Source organism: Pholis gunnellus, assembly GCF_910591455.1.
Source record: "Pholis gunnellus genome assembly, chromosome: 7".
Lineage (NCBI taxonomy): Eukaryota > Metazoa > Chordata > Actinopteri > Perciformes > Pholidae > Pholis > Pholis gunnellus.
This window is the reverse complement of record NC_136533.1, coordinates 23,599,012-23,624,314: the sequence shown is the minus strand read 5'-3', so window position 1 is coordinate 23,624,314 and position 25,303 is coordinate 23,599,012. Positions and strand designations below refer to the sequence as shown.

Sequence of the window (25,303 nt, the reverse complement as noted above, 5' to 3'; positions counted from 1 at the left end):
GAGCTCGATGAAATCCACGGAGCTCCTCTGGACAATGTTATGAACCAGACATGACGGCGTTTAGTTTCCCGTGATATCTGGGACTTCCACAACACGTACTGAGCAGAAATAGAGGTGACTTTTCCATGGTTGATGGTGGACAGTTGAACGGCTTTCAGGCCGATAAGCCGCGCCCCCTCTCCGGCGCGTCCAGCACGATTCACGCGAATGAACACAAATAGTCCCTGGCGAGACCGCGTTCATCGCGTTTGGTGTGAACGCACCTTTAGAGGGACGAGTGGCGTTCAGCCACACGAGATTGAGCAATAACAGGTCTGTGATGCCCTTAGATGTCCGGGGCTGCACGCGCCACACTGAGTGGATCAGCGTGTGTCTACCCTTCGCCGAGAGGCGTGGGTAACCCGCTGAACCCCACTCCTGATATTAGTCAATTTTTTAAAAAAATGATTACATTAACAGCTCAGGGATGTTCGAGCAACCTGTTGGTGCACTTCCTGAAGATTTTTTGCACTGTCAGTTCTTTTTTTGAATAAAGGGTTGGAAATTAATGCTTTTTTGTTTTTTTATCCAATTCATCAATTAATCGAACAAATAATCGACAGATTAATCGATTATTAAAATAATCGTTAGTTGCAGCCCTAGACAGCAATGCATCAAGTGACTATGTGTGAGGTTAAAGGGGACACTCGCACGGACAAACCTACTGAGAATTATCAACTGACACAGCAGTTTCCTTCAGCTCTAAAGAGTTTTTTTTTTAAAGCTTTATTACAAATCGTGAATATTGGCTCACTCTCGATGCTCTCATAGCGCTGTTTTACCCATAGCACGTAACTTTTTTCAGAGAAAAAGCTCTACTTGCGGAGCATTTAGCAGCTAGCGAAACATGATGTTTCCCTCCGGAGTTGGTGGAGACCAAAAACAGAACTAAAGAAAGTTTCACGTTGGCATCAGTGTACATATTTAGCAGTGCTATTTAGTAACACATAACCTTAGGTATGAGCCAGTTTGTGTTGTCCAACCCGTTTCATGATGTTTAAATCTCGTTAATACTTAAAGCTACCGTTGCTAACTTTTCTAAAAAATATCTTCATATTTGTTCAAACTGTTACCCTGACAGTAGAACTCAAGACAGATACTCTGTGAAAAAACATCAGGTTGCTCCGCTTCTGTTTAGAGCTCCTAATGACATTTGCAAGATTTTACCGCTCCCGAAGAAAAACAACCAATCAGAGCCGAGGAGTCTCTAACACAGTGTCAGTCTCTACTCGGGAAGCCTGAAAACTTTAGGTGTCTGCATTGCCTCTTTTTCGCCTCATATGTTTTCAGAACTTTGTTTTACGTGTACTGTTTAGCTGTAAAATGAAAAAGCTTGCTCCAGTCGGTGGGCGGTTCTGAGCACGGTCGAATTTCAGCCTTCGTGGGCATTTTTTTTCTTCTTTAGCCCAGCATTGTCGAAACAGAGTAGCTAATATTAGAAATGGGGGCAACTAGTTAGCGGACCGCCTTGTGTGCGTGAGTGTCTCTGTGTGTGTGTGTGTGTGTGTGTGTGTGTTGGTGAAACGCCAACATGGGAGGAACGAAACAAGGGCGACAGTAAACGCAGTAAAGACTCGCACTAAACTGAAATGAAACCAAACTCCAGATCATGTTCTGTCGCATCGCCAAACCAGGAGTGGTTTGAAAAGTTTCTATGGATGTTCCATTCATATACAGTATTTCCGCCATTAGAACTTGTCACCATTATAACTAAGATGATCACAGCGCGTGTAATTCGTGAAGAAGGTAACTTCACTTTTTTAACGTGCACACAGTTGCACAAACAAATGCACAGAGGAAACAAATCTTGCTGCTGGTGCTCAACCGCACAGCCCAGCTGGATGAATCAGTCCTTGTTTGGATGGTTAAGTGCTGGGGGGAGGGCAGGGAGGAGGGGGAGGAAAACAAGGGTGGGTACGTTGGAGAGGAAACGGAAATCAGGGGGAATACAATAAAGCGTGAAGAAAGAACCAGAGGACAAACTCCAGTAAAAACCCAGCAGATCTCATTCATTACACACGACTCGGAGTCTGTGTTTTTTCCCCCCAGGTGTTTAAAAACGGTCGGGGTTAAAATGTGTCCAAAATGTTGCCCGCACACTGTCAAGTGTAATCGTGTTCAAATTAGCCAGACACACACACACACACTCACACTGACATAGACTTCACACTGCAGGCTTGTGCAGGCTGTGGCAAGGGACAGTGCATGGGAAGTGTGAACGGTCGAAGAGCAGACAAAATGACATGTGTTCGCCCAAGGAGCTGGCACTGTAATTGCGTGTGTGTGTTTGTGTGTGTGTGCGTGCGTGCATATGTCAGTGTGTAAGTGTGGTGTGTACTACGCCAACCCTGCTGTTTACTGTGGGGGATTTTAGAAGAATTGTAGGCAGCTGGCAAGCCCCTTCAGTTTCAAATTTTTTTCTCTTCCTAAATCTGCTAGTAGCTTGAGTGTAGTAGTGGTCTCTGTCTGTCTGTCCGTCCCTCATTCACTCGCTCCACTTATGTGCATGTGGATTTGATGTTGGGCTACCACAGCGGTTTAACAAAATAGGCAATTTCCGACATGAAAAGAAGCAATAATTTCCCTAGAGCAGCTGGGATGCCGGCCTACAATGTGTTGACCGGGACTTGAAGCTGCACGGGGAAATATTTCCTTGGTAAAATATATTGACTTAATATCAGCGTGAATCATGGAGTGGCCTCCACAGAGAGAAGAGACTGCCCCATTTCCATTATGTCTGCCCTGTTTTCTGAGATTGAAATTGTGTTTGATCACGTCTGTTCAAACACAAATGTAAAAAAAAAGTTAAAAGTGGAATCCAAACCATCTCCTGAACAGCGGCAGTAGAGCAACACACCGTACAGAGAAAGCTGGATTTACCAACATTAGCTCTGTTGCTCAGGGATTCAGGATGTTGAAGGACATCGACAATTTACTCTTGTTAATATATACGATATATAGAGTGGTATCACTGTATGCTGTATTTGTAGCTGAAAGCTCATTCTAACTCGCACGTTAAAGTGTCTACTGGCTTTGATTCCAATTTGAAATTAAAAAATTTATTGCAGGGCTCTGGGTTAACTTTGGCTGCTGGTGCTCCCCACTGAAATTTTTTTGGAGCACCAACACAAAATTTAGGAGCTCCACTTAATTGAAATGCAATGCAACATGTGCATATTTTTCCATCTTAACTGTTTTAGTGATACAAATTCACAGAAATAACGATGCGCTGTTCTATTTGAAAGAAAAAGCCCCAAAGGGAACTAGTGCTTTTTGCAAAAAAAAAATGCACATTAAAAAATAAATTGTGCGGTCGAGCGGACTGGGTTTGGACTGGGTTTGGTTGACAGTTTGGTGAGTCAACCAAACTGATCAAATCATGAGCACCACACCCACCACAATAACTATATCCACCGTTATGAATAAAAGGATGTCTGTCATTTCAATGTCTTTCGCCTGCAATGAGTGTTTCATTGACTTTTAAAGTGAGTTTGTCTCTCTCTCGGATGCGCGCTGTCCGGAGGCAATATGCAATTATTACAGCTAATGCAATACTTTCTCTTCTGTTTTATTTCTTCCTCTTAGGTTACCTGCTGTCTGGTGTCGGTTTTGGACCATCTTGCTGAGTTGTCCACAGTCTACCAGCCACTTTTATTATTGTGTAGTTACCATTCTGGATTACCGTTGGCAAAGCAGCAGCAGCTAGCATTAGCATTCAGTATCCAGCTGTCCTCAGCTGGCTGTCCCCACGGGGAGTTAATTATTTCCATTAGTGTTAACGTCAGTTTGAGGTTACCATTAGGGTTTTTAATCCCGTCACCTACTCTGCGTCAAACCATTAGCATTAGCGCTGAGTACGCGTCGACGTGGCAACGGTAGCTGCCAGTATGGATCGCGGTAGCTGGAGCGGCAGCGAGAGTCCAGGGGACGACATGGAGAGACTGAGTGACTCAGGCGGGGATAAGACCATGGACGGGGACCCCGAGGGGGTCTGGAGCCCCGACATCGAGCAGAGCTTCCAGGAGGCCCTGGCCATCTACCCGCCCTGTGGAAGGAGGAAGATTATACTGTCAGATGAAGGGAAGATGTACGGTGAGTAATGGGGGACGGAAAGACGGAGCAGGTGAACTGCCAGAAAATGGTGAGAAATGGCCGGAGGCCGAGATGGCCTCTTTAGATTTTTGGTTTAACCCAGCCAAAATATCCAATTCAAATGAAATAAAAACATGGAATGCTTGGTATTTGTTCTTGATAAATTACTTACACAATTACATTTTTATTTAAGTTAAATAGATGTACTTTGTGCATTTGATATATACCCCATATATTTTTCATACATAAGGAGCAAACTCTGGAATGAAGCTAAATTACATTACACATGGCGGAGGACACTTGTTTATGTGTTCACCTAGTGATGCACCATATCAAGATATCTGTGGATTATTTTGATTGTTCGACACAAATTCACACGTTGTGCGTCGTGGTAGAATGTGACATCTTTGCGGCAGTGATGTGAACACATCCAGCGATTGGGGCACTGCTGCTGAAACATTGGCTGTGGTGTGTCGGACCGTGAGAATTACTGGTTGCATGGACGTCTCACTGGGTCTCGAGTGTCGGGGACAGAGGAAAGGAATGATGGAAGTGTAAAAGAGAGGAAACAGAGGCGTGCTAAAGGTGCATCATGTGTGCGCATGCACGTCTGAGAATGAGCGTGACGCTGAGTGTGTGTGTGTGTGTGTGTGTGAACTAATAGAGTGAAGAACAGATGGTCCTCTGGCTGCCACCAGCTGTGCCTCCCTCCCTCTCTCTTTCACTCTGTTGTTTCCCTCTCTCCCTCCCTCTGTATGCAGAGTGCACTTTAGTGATTTCTTCATGACTCCGCTGGAGTTTTAGGCTTCTGAGTATTAAATTAAATCCCAGATATTGCATGTCATTTTTGCCTCTGGGCCCTGAGGGATTTAAACACACGCTTCATGGCCAGAAAGTATGTTGAAACCTGAAGTTTTTGACCGTGTGTGAACTGTTCCCATTCGGCCACAGTTAGCATGAGTGAGGTCATGCCGTCTGCCTGGTTCACAGACTGTATTCCAGTTCCTCCCAAAGGTGTTCGGTCAGGTTAAAGTGCGTGCCAGTCAAGTTCTTCCACAACAAACTTGGAAAACCATCTCTTTAAAGCTGCACTAATAAAGCATCAATATATTTATATTAACAATAGGAAAAAATCACTATGTGGAATGTGAAAAGTGTCGACGAAATGAGATGAAATCGTGCAGCTTCACCTCGGGCCAGGCCGTATTGCTGGGCCCGCTGGAGAGTAGGGAGGCACGGCAGAACCAGGACCAGGAATGCACCAAATAGCCTGTTAGACCCTGCTGCAGTCAAATTTGAAGTTTTCTGAAGGGATTCAGGGGCTCGGAAACACTAGCCCAAGGGGGCAGCAAAAATCAACACGTTCAAACAAAGGGCACCGAAACAGGACATACAGTCCCTGACCCAAAGCGTGCAACAGTATGTTAGGGACACAGGTGTCCATATACTTTTGCCCCCCCCAAAAAACTCCAAGCAAACATCCATGCTCCTTTATGTTATTGATTCGCAACCGATCAAGCAGTCTCACTCTCTTCTCTGCCTCAGTTGCATGTTCGGCGCTGTTTGTTTACCTTGTTGACTTTGTGTCCAAGTTGTTGACACGTTTAACACTGTGGCGTAATTGAGTTTGACAGTGTCTGTTTTCTGAGGCAGAGCAGCGTTTGACATAGAAATCAGCATCTAGTTATGGCTCATGGTGCACACAGCGTGAGACAGGCTCACATTTGACTTGTGCCTTACAGATCTTGCAAGGAAAAAAAGCAACATGCTGAATGCACACAACCTTGAAGTTACGAAGTAAATTCAAAGAAAAAAAAATAAAACATCTCCTTGAGCAAAACAATAATGGTGAAATGAGTGGCAGGTGAGTAATTCCTTCAGAAAAGAAAGCGTCAATACCTAATGGGTCGGGAACCTACGTGGGTCTAAACCCCCCCCCCCCCCCCAACCCCCCCACTGGCTGCAGGAAAATTGACTGAAAAAGAAAAGAAGAAGGAAAATGTGCAAAAGTGCTGGGATGAACTTAGTGGGAGAGAAAAAAAAAGATAAATGGATGTGTATAAAAGGGAGAGAGGATGAAAAGGTGAATAATAGCGCTTTTATCCTTGGCTAAGGTACGGCAGAGGTACAGTGTAATGGGCAGTGGCTTTGTCCCCTACAGAAACATCGTATGGATCCACTGGATGGATATGAAAGTCATTTAATTGGTATTGAACCCTCTCTGTCTCCTAAGCTGTGGATCAGGCACATGTTCAAAATAGATGTATTAGCGAGGGCCACGACACACTGTGAATGGTAATGGGTGAGGCGGCGGCTGCGGCTGCTGCGGTGGCGACACAGACCACAGATATCTCCCAGACATCTTCACTACAGCCTTATTGGAATATTTGATTCAGTTTTGTCGTATTGTATACAACGCGCCTTTCAAGGAATTTAATTTCTTCTTACTCACATCCTTCATCGGGGCTGAAATGTGAAAAGGTTGCCTGAATACACAATTCAGTGAACACGCAATAATATTAGCATTTATTTCAGTTGTATCTACGATGCTAAATTTGAAATTGCATTTATTTGGCAGCATACAACAATTTGCTATGTAAAGAAAGACGCGAGTAATGGCGTCACTTGCTAACGAGCTAATCACCGCCGCTCTGCACTGCTCTTATACGACGGTTACTGCCGATAACGGCGTCCCGACCCGAGGCTTCGTCGCGAAAGCATAGCGACTGCTATGGTCACCAGCTAGTTGCTCACTTTCTGTCATAACCACTTTCTGCTGCTGCTAGAAACAGGGTTGATGAGATCAGATGAGACGGTGAAGTGTCTGCTGGATGTGTTAATCGGCACAAAAAAACAACAAACACTAAATTGCTCTGTAGAGCTGAGGGGAACTCCAGAGCCACGTGAGAATTCTTACAATGAAATCAAAAAATGTTGATATAATACAAAGAAAAACAGTATTATACACTTAAAAAAATGATTAAAAGGAGTTTAAAATATTGTTCATCAGACGGATATAACAAGGCATCCAAAAGCTTTTCCTTCTCACATTTGTAACTGCTGTGGACTGATCTGTGGCGTTAGTCGACATCAACACCTGTTGCACTCTGCAGGCGACGTCATCTGGCTGCAAATGAATGTCCAGGATTTAGTTATTGTTTAAAGGAACTGGCTGCTAGTTTGTTAGAAATGGAAGGCTGGCTGTGTGGTTAGCAGGATCAATGACGGCCTTCAAAAAAACGACGCAAAGAGTGCAGTCTCGTTGCTGAATGCTGTGTGATTGACAGGTGGTCTTTGAGACGTGCACCACTGTACCAGATGGAATGGGGGTTGCCACTTAAAATCACTTAAATGGTCCCGCGGTGGGACTGCCTGGGGAAGCCCGGTTCTGCGCCAGAGTTCGGAGCCCTGTTGTCTGAAGTTCTTAATAACTCTGCTAATTGGGCTCGGGGAGAGATGGTAAATGCTTCTTTGGAAGACCAGGAAGGAGTCCCCAAAAGCCCCCACCCCCCCAAAAAAATTAGGAATGTTCAGGAAGCTGCAGAGTTTGATCAATTGCCTATTTGTTTCTCGCAGGTATTTCTGTGTTTTTAATTAGATTAGTGGATATTTTTGTCTCCATGGTTTTCAATGGCCTTATCTGACTTTATCTGGCTTTATTTCAATGGCTTTATCTGAATTTGGGAATTTCCGCCTCTCGGTAACTTCTCATGAGCTGTAGATTGAGTCACTTCTTCAATTTTAAGATTACGTCTGCTTCCTGCTGCTGTTTTTTTGCTCTCAAATCTTAACTTCAATGGCCCAAAATCACAGAACTAGCATGTGAATTCTGTGGGGTGTTTTCAATAGCGTTGTATCCCTCCATATCTGCTCGCACACAGAGCGGCTTCAGCCCGGAGATAGAAACGAGGGGGGGGGGGGGGGGGGCGCTTCTGTTCGTCACGGTTAATGACCATCTGACTTTGGCCTTGAAGTCTTTTACTGGGAAAGTAGAGAGAGGGAGAGAGGGGAAGAGGGAGGGAGCAGAAGGGAAGCCCATTCACTACAAGAGGGACGGAGGGCGGGGGGCAGAAAGGGAGCAGCCAGAACGGATGGCTGGATGGACGGACCGTGTGTGTGTTCGTGTGTGGGTGTGCGTGTGCGTGTGCGTGTGCGTGTGTGTGTGTGTGTGTGTGTGTGTGTGTGTGTGTGTGTGTGTGTGTGTGTGTGTGTGTGTGTGTGTGTGTGTGTGTGTGTGTGTGTGTGTGTGTGAGTGTGTGGGTGTGTGTGTTCTGGAGAGTTTTTGAGAAAGAGGGAGGGCAAGGGATGTGTGCCGCAGGGTTAGTGAAGGATGATAATTCACCGTTAAGCCTCCTAGAAAGACCAGCTGGCCCCTCTGGAGTCAGATGTCAGCCTCAGCAGCCAGGGTCTGTGTGTGTGTGTGTGTGTTTATTTGTTTGTGTGTGTGTGTGTGTGTGTGTGTGTGTGTGTGTGTGTGTGTGTGTGTGTGTGTGTGTGTGTGTGTGTGTGTGTGTGTGTGTGTGTGTGTGTGTGTGTGTGTGTGCGTGCTGTCGTCAGACGCAGCTTTTGACTTGCTAGAAGGAAAACACCTGCATGGGGGAAGCTGTAGATGTTATCAGTCTTAAGCTCCCTATCTCAGTGAGAATTGGATTGGTCAGAACACACACACACACACATGCACAAACACGTGCACGCACGCCATCTGCTAGTTAGTTAGGGCTATTGTTGCGAGCCATTTGGGGAGTGTGTGTGGAGGGGTTTGGCTTTGTGCTGATCTTGACCATCAGTTGGCCAGCTGGCCTGACTTTGGTTTTCCACTCCTGGTCGCGACAGAAAACACACCCGGGAGACGAACCAAACCAAGTCGGCGAGCGGGAAAACACGCTCGTTAGCAAATTTAATAATTACGTAATTTCATAAAAAACTGTTTTGATTTTGAGGGTTGCAAGATGCTCCCTCGTCTGAACATATGCACACATGGGTATTCTGCTCCTTTTCCCTCTTTCTCTCCGTGTCTCCCTGCCCCTCACTAATCTATGCTAGCCAGGTCATGCTGAGTCTGCTGTGCTCCCTATTGAATGGGTTGAATTATTCAGCATTGTATGTTTGTGCGTGTGTGCGCGCACACATAAGCATGGGTACAGCTGGCCCTCTGGTTCCTTTAATCAGGGGACGGCCGGTCCGCATGAATACCTGTATTGTTGGGGCATGTGTATTCAGGGCAGTGGTTGTGTGTGTGTTTGTGTGTGTGTGTGATTTTGTGTGTGTGAGAACTCGGTGGAGGGCTCGAGTGTATAACCGCATGTCGCCGGGTCAACGGAGCCAAATCAGGCGCTATAGGTTGTATGTCAGGGTCACATGACTTGAGAAGGAAAGATAGTTGAAATGGGGTTTGGAGTGCGTGTGAATGTCTCACCAGTGTCTCCTGTGTCTTTTTCTCCATTCAGGTCGGAATGAGCTGATAGCCAGATACATCAAGCTCCGAACAGGCAAGACGCGGACGAGGAAACAGGTAATAATGGGAGTGCGTGCCCGAAATTCAATCACGCTGTCTACGGCATGTATCACAGCATATCACATTATATACAGACGTAATGAGGGGAATGGTGCTAAACGGCAGTGGTTGAAAAGAATGGCTGAAAGAGCTGAACAGTAGTCGTCAGCGGTCGAGTTTGGGGAAAGGATGGAAGCAATTTAAAGCCGCACTTTGCCAGTTTTAATGGGTCCATTTTCTATATTAGGAGAAAGCAAGGAAAGGCGGTCTTGAATAATCACTTTGAAAAAAAAATATTTTACAGGATCTTTAAGGTTGTAATTTCTTTTTTTTTAAGTGTTTAACAGGGTCACCGCTGTGCTTTACTGCCTGGTGTATATTTAAGAAGAAACTGGCACAGTTGTTGGGGGTAGTTTTGATGTTACTTGTTGTCATGTCGAATGTCTTCCAAAGTTTGCAAGAAATTACATTACAGTCATTTAGCAGACGCTTATATCCAAAGCGACTTACAATTCAGATTCTATCACATACACCGTAGGCATAGCTACGGAAGCAATTTTGGGGTTAAGTGTCTTGCTCAAGGACACATCGACATGCGGCTAGTAGAGCTGGAGCTGGGAATCGAACTGCCGATCCTCTGAATGAAGGACTGCCCTGCTCTCCACTTAGCCACAGCCCCCCCCAAAAAATATCTCCCTGTTTCGCTTACATTAACGGTTTTCGGCTGTTCCTTCTCACAGTATTTCTTATTTATTGCTGACACTGCAATCCAATGCTTACGGAAGCTTTCACTCGTGAGAGGCACCGCGGCATTGTCCGCCACAGATGGCGCCTAAGCTACGAGCGCACGCCGTTTATGCTCAACAATGTTGCCGTGTTCTCCGAAACACCAGAGGGCGTACAAAACAAAGATATTCTGTGAAGACATTTTAATCCAATCCCCTCAATGCAGAGGAAGAATTGTAATTAACTGTGCACTCATCTCATATTCATGGAAGTATAAAGTAGCTGAAAAGGGAAATCTTCAAGTGACTAAAAATGTTACTTAAGTAAGATACTTGAGTACATATACTTAGGTACTTTCCACAACTGGATATACATATATCTCTCTATATTCTAAGGTATTCTTAGATGCAATTAGAAATCAAAATCACAATGATGACTTTGTTCAAGTACAAGAAAAAACATTCATTTCATGCCACGTCAAAAAAACATACTACACTGCTGCCTGTGTGTAGTTGATAAATTTGAAATGTAAATTTCAACACTTGGCGTAATCAAGTGAAACTGATATACAGCAGAGGTCATTTAGAAATATAAGGGGGCTTTTGTGCTTTTCAATGCTGCTTTTTGTTTATAGAGGACTGTGTACCCGCTGATATGTACACATTAGTTTAGATTTCTTGATGGAACATAAAGGGGCACCCTCTGTATGTCGTGTAATCGTAGTATCTTAGTTCTTGGCCTGTGTTCCCAGGTGTCGGTTTGCTCTCTCAAAAGATGTGCATAGATGGGTCTATTCACTGTTGTCAGGGGAGTAGTGTGTGTGGTTATATATGTGTGTGTGTGTGTGTGTGTGTGCGCGCGCCCTCCCAGTGTGGCAGTAGTCCTTTCATAACCATGGCAACTCACTGTTTGGTCCTTCCTCCTCTCTTTTCTACCCTCCAACCCCCCCTTCCTTCCTTTTACCCTCTTCTCCTCTCCTTTCCTTTCCTCTCCTCTCCTCTACTGTTCTCTTCTCTTCTTTACTCCTCTCCACCCCTTCTTCTCTTTTCTTCTCCACTCCCCTCATATCCCCTCATCTCCTCTCCTCTCCTCTCCTCTCCTCAGGTATCCAGTCACATCCAGGTGTTAGCCAGAAGAAAATCCAGGGAGTTTCAATCCAAACTGAAGGTAAGGTACTTTCTTTGGAATAAATGCACTGTTGACCGTTATGGTTAAACAGAAAGAGAAAAGCACCACCTACAGAAAGTTAAACTGCTTTAACAGAACCCCTAACAAACAAGAAATCACAGTATTTAACATCAAGTGATCTTTTGGAAAATGCAGAGCAAAAAATAATGCAGCAAATATGAAAATCTAAAACATTCTTGATTAAATAACAGACTTTTACCGTAAATAGTTCATAAAAAAATCGAGCTTTCCTGAAGCCTAAAGAGGCAATAGGACTCATTTTGCAATCTCACCACATGATGCATGAAAGCCCTCTGAATGCAGTGTTTGTCCCCTGCTTGTTAACTTTTCACTGTGGCTGGATGGATGGCTGTCACAGTAACGCCAGTATCCTAGGTATCTAATTAAGCCTGTTAAGGTTGTCTCCTCCTCCTCCTCTTCTTCTTCCTGTCTTTCTCTTACATCCACACATTCATTCATCCGTTCCTCTCCTCTTCACCCCCCCCCCCCCCCCTCCTTACACTCCCTCCGCCCTCCTTTCAGTCTATTAATCTCCTGCCCTCCGCGGTCTCCTCCTCCCCTCTCTCTCCGTCTCTCCTTTTTTTTTCTTCCACCACTGTTGGTTGTAATTAACTTCGTGTAAAGCAACAAAGGAGCGCTTGTTTTCCGAGAAGAGCAGACGGAACTCCAAATGGAAACACGGCGAGGGCTGAATTGATGTTTGCTGTCATAAAGTAAATGACAGCTGGTTGATTAAACGTGATAGGAGAAGTTATTTGAATAGACATAGATCGAACATACTGACGAGTTATTGGTGATGTTGTTTTCTTCAGAATTATATCGGAAACCAATGGGAAATGGCTACATTGGCAAGAGTGTAGCAGAGTGAATATGTATCATTATACATCATATTTATGTTATATATTTAAAACATAGCATGTTATTGTATCCAAAAATATTATTGCGTACCTGACAAATTTTAATCTATATATAAAGTAGGGTCCAGAACCTGTTGTCAGCAAATTCAATGAAAAGCCCCAAAAAACAGCGATGAATTGATGCTACCAACAAGTGTTTTGTCTGTGCCGTAAAGCGCCATCGTTGTCCAAAGAAAGAAATATGAAAAAACACATCTATGAGCCTCACTGTTGCACTGAGAGACGTGTTCCTTCATTAACATGAACACCCACACACACATACACCGTAGTTTATTCTGTCCTGCTGCCACAAACACTCACTAGAACACCAAATGTGTATTGATCCGCACCTGAATATAGTCCGGAGGAAATGCGCTATTTACTCCTGTTAGAGTACATTTTAATTAAACGCCAATTTGATTATAAACTACAGTGACCAGAGATTTTTCTTTTTTTCAAGGACACTGTATTTTTTTAATATTAACATCTTCGTTAGGAACAAATGGGCTTTTATAGTAAATGACTTGCTTGATTAATAGCTTTCCAAAAAAAGTAATAAGTAATTAAATATTGTGTAGTATATATTATCAATGGATTGTCTTGGCACTATTTATCCTCAAAATGCTGTATAGTCTCTCTGGTTGTTTGAACATGATGTAAGAGCTTCTCCTGCTCTTGGATTCCCCATTAAAACCACAACACATGAGCCGGTGGTTTCAAAGAAATTAGTTCAGGTCAAGGATGTTATCAAACCCATATGGCTCCTGGTATTTAATATGAAAATCCAGCATGATTCCCATCTCGGTGCCTTCTGTAATGTTATTACTTCCCCTAGGAGGAGAGATTTCTCTCAGTGCCAATTAACTTGAGTGAAGCTGCCAATTAGTGATTCTCCAGCTATTCCAGCGCCTCTAATTCCATTTCATTCAGCTGCTTTTTCTGCTCCGAGGATCGTGTCGCTTCAAGTTCAGACATTACAAATGAGCCCACATGTTCAGACTTACTGTAAAATCTTCTGTATGGAGCCTTTTTTGTTTTTCTGCCCCCGAGGCGGCACCCCCCCCCGGCCGGCTGTTGTTGCTATGACCGGGGCCACAAACCGGAGCGCCACACCCACATAGACCCACATACACACACATTTGTAGGGTAAACAAGGGATTTAGACATAAAAAACATATGGTCCAACACTTATTGTTGTCAGATTTTTTGCTGATAATCAGAAAGGCGAAACAGGTCAAAGTCTTTAATCCCATGTGAGCCAGTTGAGCCACTTCCAGCAGGAACCTCTCGGCGTTTGAAAATGTTAAATACTGGATGCTGAGGGCAGGACTTTTGTCCTGATCAAGATCGTCGTCAAAAGCTGCGTCGTTTCCTGTTTAGTTTCCTGTTTACTTCCTCAAAAGCCCTGTACAATAGATAGTGAAATAACCTCTGTCATTTTGTTAGTGAGTGTTTTAATTGACTGTACACCAAGTTTGAGCTCTTGAGTTCTATTAGAATGTATAAACAAAGAGTCCAGCGTCTAAGTGCCGGTGTTGAGCGTTGTGCCAACAGCACATCAAATGAGCTCTCAACGTTGGGCAGTTTGCTCAAATTGCTGCATGTTAGTTTGCGTAATCAGAAAGTAGCAGGAGGCGCCAGTCTGATCACAAGCAGCCAGCTAATGACAACCAGCAGGAGAATCACAACTATCATGATTTGGGTTTTTTCTCCATTCAGGCCTTTGGTTTTCTTATTATTATTTCATTACTCGAGAAAATTGAAATTGTTCGACCTAATTTTATATTAGCTTTCACTTTGGGTTTGGGTTGTGTAGGACCAGGATGTAAAGTGTGTTCACGACGATGGTGATAATGTTTGTGTGTGTGTGTGTGTGTGTGTGTGTGTGTGTGTGTGTGTTTTGTTGCCGTGGCAGGACCAGAACGCCAAGGACAAGGCCCTGCAGAGCATCTCCTCCATGTCCTCGGCCCAGATCGTCTCGGCCACCGCCATACACAGCAAGCTCCTGCCTGGAATAGTACGCAGCAGCTTCCCCAGCACCGCACAGGTAACACACACACACACACACACACACACACACACACACACACACACACACACACTGTATTTATTCTCTCCAAATAAACATAGAAAACACAAGGACATGAATAATAATACGACTATTTTTTTTTGTGGCTACATATGCTCAGTTTGAAGTCGCACATATCAACGTGTGTGTTTGTGTGTGTATTTTTTAGCTGTGGCAGGGAATGATTCCTGGAGGACAGTCCAGCTCCACCACAGAAGAGTAAGTCACAGTCATATCTATCTTAAATATAATGTTAAAAATATAAATAAAACAATACATTTCTTATTTATTAAGATTCTAAAAACCTGCCATCCTGCCGTTCTTGATATCTGACAGTGGTGTCTGTTCGCGGTAGCTAGTCGGGATCATTGTGCCTAAAGTTTAAACCCTCTTTGCTTCAGTGCCAGGTGCTGTTGCATGACCATGTGATGATGATGATGATGATGATGATGATAATGGTAGTAAATGGGGGCTGGTGTGACTTTGTACTGAACTCAGAGAAGCTCTTGACCTTTGTGCCCCTGCTACTGTTCATAACGGGGATGAGATTTATTTCTCTGTGTAGCGTAAGCACAACGTGACCGGCCCCACTGTGTCTGCTCTTGTTTCAGCATTCTTTTTCTAACGCTCTCCCGTCTGTCCGTCTTGTCTGTGTTTCTCTCCGTTTCTCTCAGCATCAAGCCGTTCTCTCAGCAAGCCTACCCGGTGCAGACAGCAGGGACCACCACCATCTCAGGTGAGAGAGAGCGCGCGACCAATTATCTGCTTTCTGTGAACAGGCGGTCCTCTTCTCTTGCTGCCATTTGGGCCACTGGCTCTCTACGGGGTGTTATTTTTCTTTCCTTTTTTAACTCAGGTGTGGGCACCCGGGTCTCCAAGTGCACCCCCGGGATTTGTCTTGTGACAAACAGAGGAGTGGTTTCAATAACCCTATTTCTTACAGTTTCTAATCTAAAACCATTAAAGTTGGACTTAAATGAACATACATTTTGCTAAGAAATATATATCGTCGATTTATTTGATTAATTACCAAAAACAAAAAAAGTGTTTTTTAATGTATTTAGGGCCTCCTACCTCAGTGTGAATTTTATGCTTTGACTGGCAATGTCGGTACTGTAATTTGCTGTCACTTGATTGGTGGGCGGGATCCCAAAAATTGCTTATAATTTCACTTCACTTCACTTCCCTCACTAACCAGCACTGGGAGGGACGCTGCTTAATCCCCATCTGTGATTGAGCACTTTGATATATGTACGTCACCCAAAGACTCAAGTAACGACATGGCATAAGGTACGGAGTCACAGGAGTGCTGATTCGTGGTCATTTTTCCATGACCACAACTGGCCCCCTAACAGAGGCTAGCCCCCCTCTCCCTTCTATGAGTCAGGATGTAGTTTATTGTTTTTTTCTGGTGTGCTTGCATATATATAAAAAGCAAATACTGTTCCTCTTAACCCACAGCAGTGCAATAAGAAGGGATACAAATATATATATATATGTATAAATTCCCTTAAAAACAATAACACAAAAATCATATAAATGCCGAAAAAAACCAGTACGGTGCTTTAAAGTGAATTTAGAGAGAAAAAGAGAGCGAATGTTTCATCATTTGGATGGGCACAGTGTGCTTATGGTCTTAACGGCTTGCAGCTAAAAGCTACTAAGCATGGTAAATGTGTCCGGGAGCTCCTGGTGACTCAGCAGGTGTTGAAATAACACAATCTGAAAGTAACGTCAAGCGTTAGCGAGCTTGTCCGAACTAGTTAACCTGCTCTCGCGGGAATATGCACTCGTGCTAGCAGGCTAGGCTAACTAGCTTTCACTTTCCCCCGGTCGAGGCTCATTCGCGTAAGTTCGTAGCTTCAGCTTTCAGAGTGGTACACAAACAACAGTGCCACTGGGTCGTTCGTAATGTTAAATGGGATGGCAGCTGTCACTTCCAAAAGCACAAGACTGGATTACAAGAGGCGAGAGGCTTTTTGTCAATGGAGTTTTGAGTCTGCACCCAAGAGAATTCACTGAGTCTCTCACTGTATCGTCGTTACATCTACTTTTGTAAACGGCCTCTCAGTGCTGCACCCTCACCTCAGCCAGGCTTTTGTCTGCGAGACTCCAGTGATGGCATACATTTTACCCGAGTGTAGCAAAGAACAATGCTAGCATTACTGCTAACCCTGCAAAATAGCATGACTGTACACGATGGCGATGTTGTAGTGACACTATGTGTGTGTGTGTGTGTGTTGTCTAGCCTACGAGCCTCCTACTGCAGCCCAAACGCACAGAGAGCCGGCGTGGCAGGGTCGCTCCATCGGCACCACCAAACTACGACTGGTAGAGTTTTCATCTTTCCTGGAGACACAGAGGGACCAGGAGGCAGTGAGTGTGACACACACACACATACACACACAGAGCACCAGTCCACAATAAGCACTCCCTATTGTCCCATAAACAGAGATGACAGATAACCCCACAGCAGAGAACAGCGTTAAAGCCCTTTGTGTGTATCCTGGTATGAATAACCTTTGTAAAGCTCTATCTCTCGCATCGGCTCAGTCTATCTGTCATCCTGCCACACTCTGGACTCGCCGTCATTTTTCCACCTTGGGCTCACGGACAGCCGGCATTCATCTTGTCGCAACTGTTTGGACAGTTAAAAACCTCGAGCTGCTCCACGTTGACTTTTGAAATAGACTCTTGTTGTCAAAGGGTGTCACGTTTCCTGCATCATTTACAGTAATGTAATGGTGGCGCCTTTGCAGTGAAATGTGTAATTTAGCTAAAGTGGTAGGCAAAGGCCAAGACGACTGCAGTTGCAAGCAGGATCATTGTAAAAAAGGGAAATTCAGATCATTATTTTAGTTAAGGCTGAACGATTTGGATGTTTATATTATTACATTTTTGATGTGTATTGCTCACAACAATGTTTGCTCGGGAAAAGTTTTCTTCCTCTCCGCCTTTGTTGGTGCATTCTATTAGAAAACCACAGGCAGGAATCTGTATCCATCTGTGCTAGTAGAGCACGAGTTACGAACAAGTCCGGGGTTATAAAAAACACTGCTCCATACTGCCCCTAGTGGTCAAAGCCGTCATGGGACACCTTTAATTTCTGAAAATGTGGGGACACAACAATGTTACATAACGACCTCTGTGCTCTCATAACCACTCATGTTTCGTGCCCCGTTGGATTCTTGTCTGAAATACCAAAAAGAAACAAACAGTTGTTGTTTTGTCTCTGTGGACCAACCAGAATTATTTTGTCATTGCTCTCACACAAAATGCATCCAATGACTACATTTTCCAAAATCCATCCACTCTTTATATTCACACTATATTCAAACGATAACACACTGTTTTTAAAACCGTCAAATACACATTGAAACCAGAATGAGGGCAAATTCCGTGCATTTCTGCAGCAACCATATTGAAATGTCCGGAAAATCTTAGCAGAATTTTTACAATAAACCTCAATGATAATCGTTCCAAACACAGTTCCAATTTCAACTCAAAGCTTTAGTCTCCCTACCAAACAGACAAGAGGGGACAATAAGGTGAAAAGTGTGTTATTCTTTTTCTATAATGAAATACGGATTTAAAGAGACTCAGTGAGAATTTCTGCCAGTGTTCTGGTCAAACGAGCCGATTCATTCTGAGATACCTATGAAGCGTTTGGTGGTTTGAGTGAGTTTTGGAGAGCGAATTGAACTGTTTGGCCAACGTGCATGTTGGTAATGCAGACTGTACGAGCATTTTTGAAGAAAGTCTCCTCAGTATTGATCAATGCTTGTTAGCAAAATGTAGGACGGCCAAAGCTAATGAATTAAGACCCTGTTGTAAAAAAAAAAAAAAGGATTTTCCTTTAATCTGTTTATCCATCTGTCTTATGTTTGCTGTTGTTGATCAGCTGTTTTCTACCCGTCATCACTTTCTCTACCTCTGTCCTTAAGCCTAATTGAAAGTTTCATCCTTCAGTACAACAAACACCTGTTCGTGAACATCAGCCAGAGCAGCCTGAGCTACAGCGACCCGATGCTGGAGTGCGTGGACATCAGGCAGATCTACGACAAGTTCCCCGAGAAGAAGGGCGGCCTCAAGGAGCTGTTCGCCAAGGGCCCGCAAAACGCTTTCTACCTGATCAAGTTCTGGGTGAGCAGACAAACACTGACCTGTTGATTGTTTGTTTTCTTTTTTAAACACATTTTTTCCATGATTCAAGGATCCAAGGATCATTTACTGTCATTATGCAACACGGGGATGCACAACGGAATTCAGTCGTAGCCCAACATGATAAACAAAACAAAACAAAAACAGTAGTGCATTCTTTTTTTTTTTTATTTGCTTCATAAGTAATGTAAAGAGCAGCAACAAAAACAATTAAGACAGATAATATGGCCGACATCTTCACAAAAACAATTCAACATGAGGAAATAAATGGTTAAACTGATGTTTGAGCACCAAGCATCATGATGTAATCACAGAGTCCAGCTCCTCTCTGTCATGCTGTCCTGTGGTACGCCCGTCAAGTGCAGCTCGATCCGGGATGAGCGATGGAGCCAGGTCTGAAGATGTGGGCTCAACAGTCACCGGCCTCCCACTGCTTTCATCCATCTTACTTTCCTGCGACCGGACATCAGACAGCCAGCAGTAGGCTGGGTAGTGAAGCAGCCTGAGGTCCTAGCTGGGTTAGCTTAGCTTCCATCTCGGCTCTCCTTCCCTTCCTTTCTCGCTTCCTTTTCAGATGTTGACGAATGTATTCTTTCACATGCCATTAGTGATAAACAGGAGAGAAGGAAAAACACGAACAAAATACAGACCGCAAATAAAGACAAAAATGTAGCGAAATTCATGGGGAGCTATATGACAGCATGTACATACACAAATTACATTTCATTTAGTTTCCTCTTTAAATACCAGCTTCACATCCATCTGAAATAATTTAGCCCTCACAAATTGGACAATTGGTTTTCTTAATTTTGTTTTTGAAATGTCCTGTACCCCACTTTTCCTGTATTTTTCCATCCAGTGCCATGTCTTTGTCTCTACTTACAGGTCTGTGTGTGTGTGTGTGTGTGTGTGTGTGTGTGTGTGTGTGTGTGTGTGTGTGTGTGTGTGCGCACTCTTTCTTTCCACCTGGGATATGGAGGTGGTGGGTTGATGAAAGCACAGTCGCTTTGTTTGAACACCTGCTCACCTTCTGACTCACTGGTTGCTCTGTCTCCACCTGAGTGTGTGTGGGTGTGTGTGTGTGTGTGTGTGTGTGTGTGTGTGTTTCACTTCACTGTTGTTTCTCAGAGCTGCAGTACACCAAAGGACTTTCAAAAATCCCGGCAACGGAACACATCACACATTTAGATAGATTCTTTCCCACCAGAGTAATGCTGACGCTCAAGTGATTTTCCATCGGACGAGTGACGGACTCAAACTAATCGGATCGTCTCAAAGCCTCAGGCTGATTTCAGACCAGGTCTCAAGTGGGCGGCATGTGACGAGGAACATTTTATTATGATCTTCCAAATTGGTCCGGGACTCGTACCCCCAAGAGAACTGTTTTCTACACCTGTCAAATGTTCTGATTTTGCGCAGCTCATATGCAGTTCACCATGATAACGCTGGTGTTCCACAGTAATCTTTGAAACAACAGGTCCCTGATGCTTCTCATCTCCAACTGCCGATGGTCAATTTGCCGAACGAAATGACAGCCGCCACGAGCACATTTTATGAGCGGCAGCCAACCAGCTCATTGAGCCAACGTTGGCTCCACGAATTGGTTGAAAACAGCATCACTGGCTGACTTTTTCACGTTTAAAACAAGAGCCCTGCTCTTAAATTGAAAGTTGATGGCTACATTCATGATACGGTGGTAAAACACTGAGGCCCAAGCTGCATGTTTAGGAAAGCCTAAACAAATAGAAGATGCAACCTTCTAAAAGAGACATCACCAACCGTTTGAAGCCAGCATCGCTTTAGTGTGTTGAGAAAACCAAAGGTTGCCGTGCCTGGTTACGGTTGCCAAGCTATGATTGGACGTTCCCTGTCGAAGGGGGGGGGGGGGGGGGGGGGGGTGATTATCAGAACGCTGGACTGGGTGAATTGAATGTAGCTGTGAGGTTGTTGACAGTAGAATCGTGCAGGGGAGGACAGAAGCCGGTGAAGAGGGTTCAGTATACAATACATGTAGAAGAGGTGAGATGTGCTTGTAGCATGACAACAAACAAAAGAGAAAGAGAGTGTGTGTGTGTGTGTGTGTGTGTGTGTCTCTGAATTTAATTAAAAAGCTCTCTGATCTACCACAATGGAGCATGTTTCTGATAATCTGCCGCTTTAATAGAGCACAGTTTGGTGTGTGTGCGTGTGTGTGAATGAATGTACACGTACTTAGGACCCAGTGCGCGAGTACCCAGTGCGCGAGTGTGCGCGTTCGTTCTTCCCGAGACACGCGGTGCTCCTTGGAGAACTCATTACAAAACGGTACAAACCCTCTTCCTGTTCTGTCAGCCTGTAATCCAGGTGCAGCATGTTCAGCGCTGCTCTGATAAAACAACTTCGATGACAACACATATATATTGTTATGTATCGCCTGTTGTATCTTCCTGTATTTAGATTAGTATCACGCTGTCTGCAAAAGTAAGCATAAACAAAGCCACCAGAGATTTCAGCAAAATCAGTTTTGTTGTAAATACCCGCATTTCTGTCCAGTCTCTGAGAACGTAGGCTCCTCCCCCAAAACAATGTTTGGGACAGACTTGTATCGGCGCTGCTCACAGCAACAAGTTTAACCCTTTTAAACCTGGCAGCCCACGAGGAGGTCAGTCCGTTTATTGTGGACTTTAGACTCATGTTGAATGAGGAAAAATACTTTTAATTTGGAATACAAAAAGGAGAGCAACAGAGGATGGACGGACATTGTAGATGCTGTGTGATCAAAGCACACGGAGAAAATGAACTGGCAATATTTCCCAGGATTGGTACCCCAGTTTTGATAATCCAGACCTTTCTTTTGAAAGGGTTCCATATTTCTCCGCGTGGAAAATAACATTTTTTTGGCGGGGGCAGAAATCTCAAAGGCTGATGTCTCCAAAGCCTGGACGAATAAAATCAAGACTATCTGAGCAGCACACCATTCTGCACTGGGAGCGTGTCACGGCTCAGCGGCCAGCAGAGGGCGCTGTTGGCTAACCTTTGTGGCAGAAAGTGGACCGTTATTCTTTTCATATTGGCTCTTCATGTTCTGGGAAGTGTAGGCATTTTTGTACCGTCATTAATGTTTTTTCTTGTTGTTGTTTTTTTCTTCTGCGGATGCCAGGCCGACCTGAGTTACAATGTGCAGGACGACCCGGCTGCCTTCTACGGCGTCAGCAGCCAATACGAGAGCTCGGAGAACATGACCATCACCTGCTCCACCAAGGTCTGCTCCTTCGGCAAGCAGGTGGTCGAGAAGGTGGAGGTGAGGACGCTTTGTTGACCAATAGACCAATAGACCAATAGATCATATGTGCTGTGTGTGCTGTGCAGTGCTGTGTGTGTGCTGTGCAGCCCTTTATCACTGAAATCCAAATCTAGTTTTATTATATATTTATTATTATTGTTTTATTGAGGGAATAAACCTGAAGCCAATTCGCCAGAGCTTTAAGATTTGCTCTTCTGAACTGGCTCACAATTTGCTTCATACAGTATTTTTAAATCAAATTAAACTCAGGTATACACTTCAGGAACCAAGACATCAGAAACCTTAACAACAAATATTTAAAAAAGAAAGACTTGAGGGTCCGTCAGACTGACTCATAATAAACGTACATTTTGGCATTCAGATCTTTCAGGAAGCAGACGCTTGAATAATAATAATGCCGCAGGCTTTCTGTTCTAAATTTGCAAACATATAAATCCCAATGACATCAAATAACACTATATGACTCATGAAGTAGGCTTACTTTGTGAGTTTTCACAGGATCAGCTCCTGACTAGTAATCGGATCTTGATGTGTACAAAAATATCCAGCAAAGTTCCCCTTTAGTGGTCAGTTATCACATTTTCTTGCAGTATTGGTAACTGATTTCTCTCTCTCTCTCTCAGACGGAGTACGCAAGGTTTGAAAACGGCCGTTTCGTCTACAGAATCAGTCGCTCTCCGATGTGTGAATACATGATCAACTTCATCCACAAGCTCAAGCACCTGCCGGAGAAATACATGATGAACAGTGTGCTGGAGAACTTCACTATACTGCTGGTGAGGGCATCAGTCAATGTGTGTGTGTGTGTGTGTGTGTGTGTGTGTGTGTGTGTGTGTGTGTATATGTGTGTGTGTGTGTGTGTGTTATAGTATGAATTAATCAATGTCTGCTTTTTGTGTATGTTCTGGAGGCCCTTAGAGGCCAGTGAGAAAAAATGAAAAACAATCCTATTTCTAAGTCTCAACAATGATTGTCTCTAAAAGTGATTATTATTATTTTTTCTCAGCGTTTGTTGTTGTAATATTTATGTTCTAAAGAGGATTGAAAGCATTCAGGTGAGTTAGAATGTGTCCATGCACTCTAAACCACAGACTCTGATCCGGTTGTGACTTAAGGCCTCTTTCTGTTCTAAAAAACAATTCTGAGGACCACCTTTCCAAATAAATGAGGAAGAAACACCACAAAACAAACAAAGAGGTGAAAAAATATACTCGGCTGTCAGTACGTTATACCACTGTCAGCTGATTTCTCGTAATTGGCAGGGTGATATTCAAACATAACTGGACTTTGCAACTATGCTTCGTTTATTTGAACTATGTTGTTTATTTATGTGAATTCTTGAGCACATTAAGATACAAAAATGACTTGCAAAACCGCAAATAGTTTAATGGAATTCTAAAAATATATTTTTAGAATTCCATTAAACTATTTGGCAGTACCTCCCCATCGCACTAGATTATTTAAATGACTGTCATGTCTTTCTATTAATTAGAAATGTATTGTAACTGGTGCTAATATGGTCGCCTCTTGTGGCTGAAATGAGTATGACAACAACAAACACACAATCCTGACAAAAACACAAAAAACGTTTTTCTCACTTGGCTCTCGGGGCTTCTGTAGTATCTTAATACATTTTCAACACCTAACTTTTTAAACTCATGTCTTTCCTGTGTGTGTGTGTGTGTGTGTGTGTGTGTGTGTGTGTGTGTGTGTGTGTGTGTAGGTTGTCAGCAACAGAGACACTCAGGAGACCTTGCTTTGTATGGCGTGTGTGTTTGAGGTGTCCAACAATGAGCACGGAGCTCAGCACCACATCTATCGACTCGTCAAGGAATAACACTTGTACACACACACACACACACACACACACACATATGGCCTTTTTGCTTGATGATTAACGGTGACATTGGAGGTAAAATGTCAAAAAAAACTGAATACTACTTAAGTGTCTTTCAGCCAAACAACTCCACTTGGTGAGGAAGAAACCGGCTGCATTTTCACCGCTGCTCACGAAACCCCACAACAATATTTGGATCATTTATTTATTTAACATCAGATATGATGCAGAATCCTCCTCAACCAGAGAATTTCCACTCATAAATCATAGCGCCAATCGGATTAGCAGATGCTTATTAGCTGTAAAAAGCACAGTGAAGCACACCAGAATCAACCTGTGTGGTTTTCCCCCCAAAAAACATTGTGACTCTGATATCACCTGGAAATATCACGTGTCCTGCTAATTGGTTTCTTCCCCTCTTTTTCCCCAATAAATACTTTGCTGTACTGTAGAAGGAAATGAAATTGCTACTTCTGTCACATGTATTTGGGAAAGTCAACCCAGGGACGGAAAAAACAAAAGAATCTTACAATTGTCGCCTGTGACAAAGGTGTGTGTGTGTGTGTGTTATCTGTCGAGACACTGACGGACACTGAAGGTCAGACCCTGTGTATCATCAATAACCAGAGATGGAAATGACACTACTGCGTTATCATATAGTACAGTATAGAGGAGTTTTGTACAGATAAAATGCAAATTGTGTGAGCTGCATTGTTGCACAAAAAAAGAGGTTTGTCCCCAAAGAAAGGAAATCAGATTTTTACCTTTTTGTATGTTTTCTTTAAAAAACAACAAACAAACAAAAAAACACTAGTGTCAAAACTTTGGGAAATTGTTTATTGATAAAAGCATATAGACTATATTTTAACCAGGAACACTATCTAAAATTTATGTTGATAAGAAAGTATAAGTGAAATTGAACAATTCAGGTACCATTTTGTGCAACTAATGATTCTTCATCAAGATTGAATAAATAAATACGTGCGTTAAAGCTATAATCCTTAAGAGTGCCGGCCCGGCGGTTTTGACCTTCGTGTCAGTGCTTCACAATAAAAGCCCCTCCATGTTTTGTCTGTTGAAAGCTTTTAATATGAAGCAGCAGCAGTAGGAAATGTTAGGTTAGCATTAGCAGTAACTTAATACGGCTGTAGGAGGGTGAACATTAAACACTGGGGGCTCATGGCAATGAGATAAAATTACAAACATACATGTGTCCTGTGAGGCAGTTTGAAACCAGCCCAGGAATGGCGGACCCCGCCATTAACAACAAACACTACCATATCGAGAGATAATTGCAGAAGTAGAATACTTTGAATGGCTATTGCTGAAAAAATGCAGACCACAAAATGTTACAAAAAACCCATAAACAACGGTTTGATATCATGAAAATCTTAAGGATTATAACTTTAAATAATTAATGTATTGTGGTCCGTCCATTGGGAAGCACTGTGAATCTTTAAAACTATACAACAACGTCACTCATTGTGTACAAGGGAAGGAAACGTGTCAAACTGTTCAA

At 43.5% G+C, this 25,303-nt stretch overlaps 1 protein-coding gene across 1 annotated transcript; it reads left to right on the top strand.

Moving 5' to 3' along the window:
- Positions 1-3,926: 3,926 nt before the first annotated feature.
- On the top strand, positions 3,927-24,304 carry LOC306699056 (transcriptional enhancer factor TEF-1-like; the record flags this gene model as incomplete). Its single annotated transcript, XM_079163556.1, has 11 exons — positions 3,927-4,131; positions 9,579-9,643; positions 11,456-11,518; positions 14,351-14,482; positions 14,673-14,722; positions 15,178-15,239; positions 16,752-16,879; positions 18,473-18,646; positions 21,804-21,944; positions 22,571-22,723; positions 23,671-24,304. The coding sequence occupies 11 exons, from the start codon at positions 3,927-3,929 to the stop codon at positions 23,782-23,784; spliced, it is 1,287 nt and encodes a 428-aa protein (XP_079019682.1). The 3' UTR covers positions 23,785-24,304.
- Positions 24,305-25,303: the final 999 nt, after the last annotated feature.